The sequence below is a fragment of the Melanostigma gelatinosum genome, assembly GCF_949748355.1.
Source record: "Melanostigma gelatinosum genome assembly, chromosome: 6".
NCBI classification, from domain to species: Eukaryota; Metazoa; Chordata; class Actinopteri; order Perciformes; family Zoarcidae; genus Melanostigma; species Melanostigma gelatinosum.
In genome coordinates, this window is record NC_136639.1 from 1,481,941 (window position 1) to 1,492,419 (window position 10,479).

General features: G+C 42.4%; 2 protein-coding genes across 2 annotated transcripts in view; both read right to left on the minus strand.

Annotated features, from left to right (window-relative positions):
- The window catches only part of LOC306778504 (uncharacterized protein), a 22,863-nt gene extending 21,488 nt beyond the window's left edge, over positions 1–1,375 (minus strand). The window contains exon 1 of the mRNA XM_079270011.1: positions 1,357–1,375. The gene's annotated coding sequence lies outside the window, so the exon portion shown is untranslated. The remainder of the gene's footprint in view (positions 1–1,356) is intronic.
- On the minus strand, positions 686–9,174 carry LOC306778971 (GTPase IMAP family member 8-like; the record flags this gene model as incomplete). Its single annotated transcript, XM_079270710.1, has 2 exons — positions 686–810; positions 7,695–9,174. 2 exons carry the CDS (start codon positions 9,172–9,174, stop codon positions 686–688), a joined length of 1,605 nt encoding a protein of 534 aa, XP_079126836.1.
- Positions 9,175–10,479: the final 1,305 nt, after the last annotated feature.

Genomic DNA, 10,479 nt, shown 5'->3' on the forward strand with positions numbered 1-10,479 from the left:
AATAAAACATCTGTACGGTTCCCTTTCTTACCAGCTTGTTCCTGCCCAGCTTTTTGAACACTGAACAAATGGCATTAATATTAGTATTAGCCTACAGCAAGATATTAATAAACTACAAGGTGCCATGATTGCTGCTGACTCTGCTGCCATCTGTCTGACTGTCTGTGGGAGTGGGGGGGAAACAATGCTTCATTCATTGCATCGTGAGTTTGATGTTTTCACTTCATATTTTATCCTAATTCATGGAATAATTAATTTTCCTAAACTAAAAATAAAATAATTAGCTGAAGCTCCACCCTCAGGCTCCACCAGCATGGAGCCATTTAGTGCACGTGTGTGTGTGTGCACTGTGACCTCATGATCATATCGGCGTGTTGTCAGACGAGGCTCAGGCTGCTCGTGTTAGCTGTCTCTGGTGAGCTCGGGGGTGTTCATGTTCACCCGTCGTTCTTTGAACTCTTTAAAGGTTCGGGTGTCTGTCTGAAAGGTGCTTTGCCGTGTTAGACGTGTTGCCTCACTTTGTCTGTGGCTGTGAAACACGTTTCACAGACGGGTCTCTGTCGGTCAGTGGGCTTTCCTTCACTGTCTGCAATATCGCCAAAGTACCTCCACATGATACTTCTGGCATCTTGTTTTCCAAGAAGCCGAGGACGGTCGGTAAAAGCTTGTGCATGTCTCCCCTGCATCACTCTCTGTGAGTGCGCGCTGCCTGTTGCTGTGAGCGCTGGGAAGCCCCGCCCCTTGCAGCCAGCATGACGGAGCGGAGCAGCGAGTGCGCTCTGATCGCGCTATTTCTATAAAGTATCGACACTAAAAACATGCAAAATCATATCGTTATTAACGTACAGGTACCGCGGTACCTTTTTAGTATCGATACACCGTGCAACCCTATATACCCACACACACTAACACACACACACACACACACACACCTTCGTCCATGAAACATGAGGAAGTGATCTAAAATGGCGGCTTCACCTCCGATAATGAAGACAACTTGCCAGAGAACAGAGAATGAAGAGTTCAACTTGAGCCGCACAGAAACAACTCGAGAGAAGTTCCAGTTTAAACTGGAGCTGAACCGACGTCCTCTGACTGCTCAGTTCAAGATGAACTCAGGAAACACGCAGCGTCCTCGAGACTGTTTGACAAACCTGAGTCTTAAATCATCGATTCTCTTCATCATCTGAGTCTTAAATCATCGATTCTCTTCATCATCTGAGTCTTAAATCATCGATTCTCTTCATCATCTGAGTCTTAAATCATCGATTCTCTTCATCATCTGAGTCTTAAATCATCGATTCTCTTCATTTATTATTCTACATTTCTGTGAATGTGTTTTCGTCGTTTACTCACCAGCGGGACTTTCTGCTGCGCCATCAGGGAAACGAAAGTGAAAGTTAAGAGTTGGGAGTGAAGAAAAGGCGTGACTCCTTCAAATGACGTCACAAAGACTTTTAAAGACTTTTCATTTCCTGTTTTTAAACTCCATCGTTCTACATGATTCTCATTTCATTCCTCTGATGAGCAGCTGAACTGACACATTTGATTCATATGTAACATGATCTGTATCATCTGTGAATGTGTTTCAGACGTTTCATTCATTTTTACTCCAGAGATATTAAAAACATCTTCATCATCATCCAAAATGATCACCATGACAACCTCTTCTGATATCTGCAAAATAAAATACATGAAAATATGAAGAAGTGTTGTTTTAGCTTTTGACTGCACATCAAACTTTAACTTAATATCAGAGAAGTTTCTACAGATATGCAGTTTATTTCATGCAGTGTGTTAAACAGTGACACATGTTCATTATGATTATGATCTGAGACGTTATTTTATTCATGAAGAAGCTCATTTGTTCATTAAACTCTCTCATTATGACTCACAGGATGTGGTTTCATCACAGTGGTGGAAATATTCTCATATTCATGAACAGATTCTCATATTTCCTGATAAAGTCTTTGAGTCCGTGCTCGTCATCAGTTTGTGATGTTGATGATGACTCGAGCAGAATAATAAAGAAATGAAACATGAGACAGAGAAGTGGAGCAGAGCTCATGGGTGGTTGATGCTTCAGCTCCACCTGCTGGACATGGAGACATTATCAACGTGGAGGAACACATTTCAGAGCCTCGTGGAGCTCCAGCTGTTTCTACACCTGCACACAGCTGGTGCTCATCAAGGAGGTGAAAGAAGGAACAACACAAGGGCTGAGGTCCAATACTCCTTTCTGTTCCTGAAGGTTCCTCACTGAGTCACATGACCTGAAGTATCCAAGTGTCCTCCATGATAAGAGCTGTCTGAATCCTCTAAATGCTCAGGAAAGGTGCTTCAATGCTTCCTTTATTAGCTCCTTTAGCATAGGAAACACTGGACCTTCCTTTATTAGCTCCTTTAGCATAGGAAACACTGGACCTTCCTTTATTAGCTCCTTTAGCATAGGAAGCACTGGACCTTCCTTTATTAGCTCCTTTAGCATAGGAAACACTGGACCTTCCTTTATTAGCTCCTTTAGCATAGGAAACACTGGACCTTCCTTTATTAGCTCCTTTAGCATAGGAAGCACTGGACCTTCCTTTATTAGCTCCTTTAGCATAGGAAACACTGGACCTTCCTTTATTAGCTCCTTTAGCATAGGAAACACTGGACCTTCCTTTATTAGCTCCTTTAGCATAGGAAACACTGGACCTTCCTTTATTAGCTCCTTTAGCATAGGAAGCACTGGACCTTCCTTTATTAGCTCCTTTAGCATAGGAAACACTGGACCTTCCTTTATTAGCTCCTTTAGCATAGGAAACACTGGACCTTCCTTTATTAGCTCCTTTAGCATAGGAAACACTGGACCTTCCTTTATTAGCTCCTTTAGCATAGGAAGCACTGGACCTTCCTTTATTAGCTCCTTTAGCATAGGAAACACTGGACCTTCCTTTATTAGCTCCTTTAGCATAGGAAACACTGGACCTTCCTTTATTAGCTCCTTTAGCATAGGAAGCACTGGACCCTCCTTTATTAGCTCCTTTAGCATAGGAAACACTGGACCTTCCTTTATTAGCTCCTTTAGCATAGGAAACACTGGACCTTCCTTTATTAGCTCCTTTAGCATAGGAAACACTGGACCTTCCTTTATTAGCTCCTTTAGCATAGGAAGCACTGGACCTTCCTTCACTAAAGGAAAGAAGACAATTCCACCCCACAATGCATCAGTCCTTCATCCTACAGGTGTAACAGTTGTACTGTATCTGGTGACGGTGGCTAAGTGGAGAGCAGGGCTGTCCGTCAATCAGAGGATGTAATGTATAATGTAATCTCATATGAATTTGTTCGGCCACCTTTCAGCAGTCAAAAGGAAAACCAAACACTGAATGCAATTCAAATAAAATCCTTTTTTTATGTCCAGCATCGAGCACCTTATCAATCATAAAGCAGTGGATTTCAAGATGAAAGCTTGAAGCTTTCGCCACTGAGCCACAGTTATAATGGTGTAAAGTTACAGACTGTAGGTGTATTAGATATAACAGGTCAAAGACCTGTTGAGTCAATAAAGTTTTGCTGATCGGGATGAAACCCGTTCTACCTCTCCTCTGTTCCCTGACATCTTCCAGCTGCAGCGTGTGAGTGAACACGGCTGTTCTCCATCGCTGACCAGTGCCAGGGTGGTGACCGAGGGCCATCCCAGCTGTGTGCGTGTTGGTGTTCGGGTCATTTTAGTAAATAAATCCTTTTGGTCGATTCCTCCGTTGCCCATGATCCCTTTCCCCGTGTATATGATTACTGTTCCCGCCCTCATCCCTAGAACGTAACACACAGATTCCTTTAGACATTCTGTTGCTGTCATGACCCCTGAAATAAGACCCACAACCCTGCAGCTAAGATCTGCTCACTGTTTTTATAAGAACATATGTATATATTGTTATATTCAGCCATCACACACAATACAATAAATAAAGCATGTTTCCCATCCAGTGTACAATATCACTGAAAAGGCAGAAGCACAATGCTTTTATATGCCGATCCCACATTCTTATCAATCAAGTTACACTTGAATTACACTTGACTGTTGAACTTCAAAATGTTTTACAGGTTGACCCCCCCCCCCCCCCCCACACACACAATAAGATAGAAGAAGTATAAGTGACCAATAAATGACGAGGCCTTGACGCTTGTTGTGAAGTGCAGCTTCTCATTGACGACCAAGACTCGTCTGGTTTGCAGAGAACACGTTTCCTGTGTGAAGCTGCAGCATTACAACTGCTCCAGGAACCACCGCGCGCTCCTGCACCGACTCAGAGCTTCCTGATCCTCATTGGTGTCGCAGGCACGCGCCATGCTACTTCTCGCGCTTCACAGTAAAAGCACTTCCTGTTTCGTGCTCTTCACAATAAAGGTAAACACGCAACTCAAACAATGTACAACAAAGTGAACACGTCTCCAGATGCAGTGTTGCTGTTGGCCGTTAATACAGTCAACATGTCGTCTCCATGGTGTTCCATGATGCATCACAGCCGACAGCAGACCTTGTTGTTCATCGGAATCACTTTCAACTCGTCTGACAGGTGAAGCCTCACTCTGGAGCTCACAGGAGTCCTGATTGGAATCTCTTTTTCAATTGTACAGTTTTTTGTTGCAAATAGGCCGGAAAGTTGTTGCGTTCATCTGATTAATCTCATGAAATGGATAAATGTGTCCACCAAAGACTTGTGTGTTTAATGTCTGAACAATGAACAATAGAACAAAGTTCAGACAAAGGACATGTTTGAATGAAGTTTGACTAAACCTACCGAGGAAAACATTTCAACAATTTCAACTTCTGTTCAGAAAATCTTCCAAAAGAATGGAGCTTGAGACTGAAAACATGACGAGATCGCTTCACAGTTTCTACCCACAGGGTTCAGAGAGTCTCGCTCTGCTGGACCCATCAGAGTCCTGACGTCATGAAGACATGCCGCGTCATACTCCTGCATGCATATGATTGGACGTTACTGGGCTCAGAGCAGTGAATGAACCAATGACTGAGGGGCATTCTGCAAACAGCTGATGCCAGCCGGCCTATAGGAGCGCATCGTCAGATCTCTGGAGTGAAGCTATGAGTCGTCATTGAATGCTTAAACATGGACATTACAAAAACATGGAATATCTCAAATAAGTGCTTCACATTTACACATTTCATCTTAATCAGTCATCAGATGCTGAATAATGCCGCCTGAAACAATTAAAAGGTGCTTTGCTGCCAGTAGAACCGGCTCACAGTCATTCAGTCTGAGCAGTGAAGTACTTTTACATCACGTGGATTTATGATTTGTTTATTGGAAATGTAAGTTTATTGCTCATAGGCACATAAACCTGGTGGGATTTATTTTGTGTTAATACTATTAATGAGTTGGAATGCCTGATAGTTGAAGGTGTTCCTGTGTGCTCATCAAACCTCAGTTGATGTCGTTCATTTTTAATAAATGTAAGTAGAAACAGGCTTTCATGCACAGAGCACCACGTGACAATAACTCAACATTATATTAGGACAGACGTGAGAACATTCAAACCTTTCCTGTGATACAGTATCCATTCATAAAAAAACACAAAAAATGAATTCATTTTAGAGGGTTTATTGAATAGAACTGTGTAACCCATACATATTTATTTAAAAAGGTAAATGTACTTAACAAGATAGTACTTAAAAAATATAAAACATTAGAATCATGGTGGAGTCTAACACGCTTAAAAATAAAAGAAATGCACACACAAACATGGAAATATTGATTGTTGGTCAAAATGAAATATTTTTCAATGTGCTGCAGCATTGAGTCACAGAATTGCCTTTTCATCTGCTCTACATTACATTCATTCAGCAGACCTCTCTGTATATCTGCTCCATGCCATTCTTCAATGCTTCTGTCTGTTCTTGCTCTCCTCTTTCTATTTACAATCATTTCTGATGATCTCCTCTGTCTGTTGTAATATTAAAGTATTGATCCTCCTGTTAATAAAGACCTGGTATCTCCTTTCACGTCATTTATCAGTTGATTGACAAAGTCATCACAGGATTCAAATAATAAGTCTTGTGGAGGCATTAATGGAGCGGAGCTGAGTAACGGAAAGTAATGTAACGTGTAAAGTAAGTATTTATGATGTTGAGTAATTAGTAAAGTAAAATGTACAACCTTTAAATTGTTAAGTAACGAGTAATTGATTACATTATAAAGTAGTTTTCTTAACGCTGCTCTTAAGTACGGATGCTCTGAAAGTGAAATTCTGGGCCGACACCGAAACCCGTCTTTGTTTTTGCTGTTATTTATTCCACTTTTTGCCAGCGAAACAGAGACATCTTCATCCAAAAAACCACCTGATGACTTTTAATGAGCACAAATTCAATCATATCAATGAATGAAACAACCGCCAACAAAACTTCTCTCAAAAAACAAAACAAAAGAACGACTTCAAAAGCCCTTTACAGCTTTACCACCGACTCAATGAGAAGTATGTTTCTGTACACAGCCCAACACAGATCTTTTTGTGCAACAAATTACATGCAATTAAATATGTATAAGCGATTAAAACCATAAGCAGTGTTTCCACACATAACTTAGGTGAACTGACCAGCGATATTAACGGCTGCACAAATATATTTGGCGAACCATTTTCGCAATTTCTACGTTTTCATCCGTCCAAGAGACGCTCTCTGCGGTTAACTTGCTCCTCGCTGCCTCCGCTGTCCGGCTGATCCCCGGTGTGGGCCACGGACAGGAAGACATTTTGTGAGCCACAGTTTTACTGTTTCATTGTTCGTTGACCATAACAAAGTTCTTGACCTTTCTTGGAGACAGTATGAAGAGCCGTTCACATGTCGCGTTTTTTGCGCCTTCAAATCCATTGTTGTCAATAGACGTGCGGAAGGCGCGCTCATAAGCGTGAGCGACATTTCCGAGCTTTACCATCCGCCCCACATGATATTTAACTCCTGTGAATAGATGAATATCGGTCGATACCGATCGTATCGGTGCATCCCAACTCTTAAGCTTCAAAATGTAATTAGACAAGAGACCATCTCTATTGAATGGGTCTGTATCCGGACTGATTTTAAAATCCAGCCGTGGAATTTAAAATTGCTGTTCATTGAATCACTTCCAGCCATGAGTGCAAACTGAAGATGAAGACATCCATCTGTAAAGTCCATAAATATAAACCTGCTTCTTCTATCAGCCTAGCAAGTTGTGAATCTCTCTTGTGTGTTCTTTGTCTTTGTGCTGTCTGTAGTGTGAACGTCTACCTCAGAAAGATGTGACTCAACAGAAATAGAAACAAGAGCCCACCAAAAGCAAGATACCATCTTCTTCTCTTGTGATGGTACTCTTCTTGGAACTTCATGAAGCTCTTCTTCGCCTCCTCCAGACTCAGTTTGTCCTCCTGGTGTATTCGTTCCCAGGTGTCTTTTCTTTCTTTATCCCAAGCGTCTCGATCTCTCTTCCCCTCTTTTCTCAACAGCTCCAGTTTCTTTACAGCATTTTCCTTTTGCTCTCTTTCTGACTGAACTATTTTCTCTGAAGCTTCCAGTTTTCTTCTCACTTCCTGTCGCTGAGTTTCCTCTTGTTTTTTCCGTCTCCTTTCCTCTTCCTCCCGTTCTTTCCTTCTTTCCTCTTCCTCCCGTTCTTTCCTTCTTTTCTCTTCTTCCCTTTCTTTCCTTCTTTCCTCACGCTCCTTGGTGACGTCCTCGAGCTGTTTTGCTTTCAGTTTTCTCTCGTCTTCTTTGAATTTGCTTTTTAGTGATTTTAAATCTTCCTCATGTTTTCCCTGGAGGTCCTCATCCCTTCTTTTCATCTCTTCTTCCTTCTCTTTTAAAATCCTCTCCACTTGTATTTTTGTGTATCCTTCTGTGTTGTCAAACATCTCGGTGTAGCAGCCGCCTTCCTTCACCATGGTCTCGATCTTGTTCAGCAGATCTCTGACTTGAGTGCGGTTTGTGTGATCTTTGTTGTTGAAGACCTGGTATCTCCCTCCACAGTCCTTCAGGAGTTCTTTGACAAAGTCATCACAATCTTCGATATAACTCTCAAATGACTGATCATCTTCCAGGTCATCTCCTCTGGTGAATATAATGATGATGAAATCTTCAGACTTCTCACCAAAATATTTCTTGATCAGTTCCACGGAGTCTTTCTCCTCTTGTGTAAACTTCCCGATCTGCAGCACCAGTAAGAACACATGAGGTCCAGGAGACAACATGCTGACGCATTTCTGAAACTCTTGTTGAATTTCTTCATCAGACAGAGTCGGGTCAAACAAGCCGGGGGTGTTGACCACGACGACAGGCCGTCCATCGATCTCTCCTGTTGCTTTCTGACAAGACTTGGTCGTTGGCTTCAGGGTGATTCTGGGTTTGAAGACCTTTTTGCCCAAAATGGTGTTTCCTGTAGAACTCTTCCCATTGCCAGTCTTCCCGATCAGCACCATCCTGAGACACTCTTTACCCTGATGTTCATCATCACCTCCCACCTCCGTCTTCTGTTTCACATCCCTCAGTTCAGCTTCAAGTCGTGAAACCTTCTCCATCTGAGCCTTGGTGAACATCTCCATTGTGAAGCATCTGGATCCTTCAACTCTCATCTTTTCCACAGAATCCAACAGCTCTGGGATCTGCTGCTGGTCCTTGATGTTGAGAACAACATATCTTCCTCCACAGCTCTGACAGAGATCCTGGATCTCCTTGTTTTCTTTCACAAAGTTAACAACAGCTGGAGCTTCAGGATCTGACTCCACAGTGAACAGAATGATGGTGAAGTCATTGACTGGAGAGCTGAATGTCTTCTGGATGGTCTGTAACTCTCCCTTGTCTTCATCAGTGAGGGGACCCACAGGTAGGACCAGGAAGAAGACATGGACGCCCTCAGGACCACAGAGGGAGATGCACCTGAGTGATTCCTCCATCACTGCCTCCTGAGGTTCTCCATACAAGGCAGGCAGCTCCACCAGAGAAACCCGACGTCCACACACCTCTCCCTGATGTTTAACACACTCTGATGAGTTGGAGACTGGATGAAGCTCTGTCTGACGTAACATGGCCTTGGCTGCTGAAGTCTTCCCTGCTCCTGTCCTCCCACACAGAACCAGGTTTACAGATGTGAAGGTGAGGAAGGTTCCTTTGTTTTCATGCACAATGTTCTCGATCTTTTCCATTAACTGTCTGCGGTCATTTTTAAACATGCTGTAGTGTCTTCCTCCATAGTCTTTAAGGAGCTGACTTCATGTGTGGTGATGACAATTGAGTATTTAAAGGCATTTTGATCAAACAAACTCAGGATGGACTTTAGTATTTGTCTGTTGTTTGTTAAATCAGAAGGCTCCACTACGAGCAGCAGGACATTTGGTCCAGGAGCACAAAGAGTCACACAGCTTCTGATCGCTTGTCTCACTTTTTCCTCAGTCAGACTGAAGATATCAGGTGTTTTCACTACTGTTAGAGGACTTCCTTTCCACTCTCCACAGATGGCCACACAGTGTTTGGTTGGAGTATGTTTCTGGAAATCAAAGTCTTGGTTTCCAAGGATGAAGTCGCCGAGTGTTGTCTTTGGGTCTTCACTTTTCCCCAACAGCAAAATCCTGAAAGCAGATTCTATAGTACAGCAAGAATATTGAGTCAGTATTTGGGAGTGGGACACAAATAGGACATAAACACTCATTCAGCACCTCAGTCTGTCCAAAATCCGGTGGTTGATTGGTGATACCCTTAAGAAGGGGGCTCTCAGTGCTGTAATGCTTCTGTCTGTTTGCCACCTCAAAACAATTTCATATCAAAAGATTTTGAGGTAAAAACAATTCGGAACCAGGGTCAGAAGTCATGGTCCAGGAATCAGTGGATGATGGAATAGATAGAAAAATCAAGGAGGCACCTTCACATCTGATACCTTGGACTAACTTTGAACATACAACCCCCCCACCTCCCCACCCCCACATTTGAACACCTGTTCCCACATGACTTATGGTTTCTTTATACTCATGCGTATCCAACTATTTGAGGACAATGTCAAACCTCAATCATTTAACCTCAATCATTTGTGGACAGTGCGAGGTCATGTGACCGTGAGGTCAATGCTTAACATGGGAGTGGAAGCAAAGCCAGTAAACCGGTATCGTAAAAAACACTCCCATCTGAAACATTCAGCTCACATGTGAGAGAGTGAGAGAGTGAGAGAGTGAATCAGGATGAAACAGATCACAGGCAGGCGTGGAAGAACATTTCACACTCGTTTAAAGTAATGTACAGCAGATGTAAGTAGTTATTCTCTTCAGATGTTGAGGATCATAGAGCGGTTAAGGCAAACTGTCGCACAGATCAGAACAATATATCAAGTATATTAAGTATGTGTGCACATATTGTTATAATAAGTTTGTGTGCACTGGTAAAGGTAAAGAATATAAACGGACACTTCACAACTAAGACATTGGAAATAATCAATCATAACAATAGAACCCTCCCCTCAG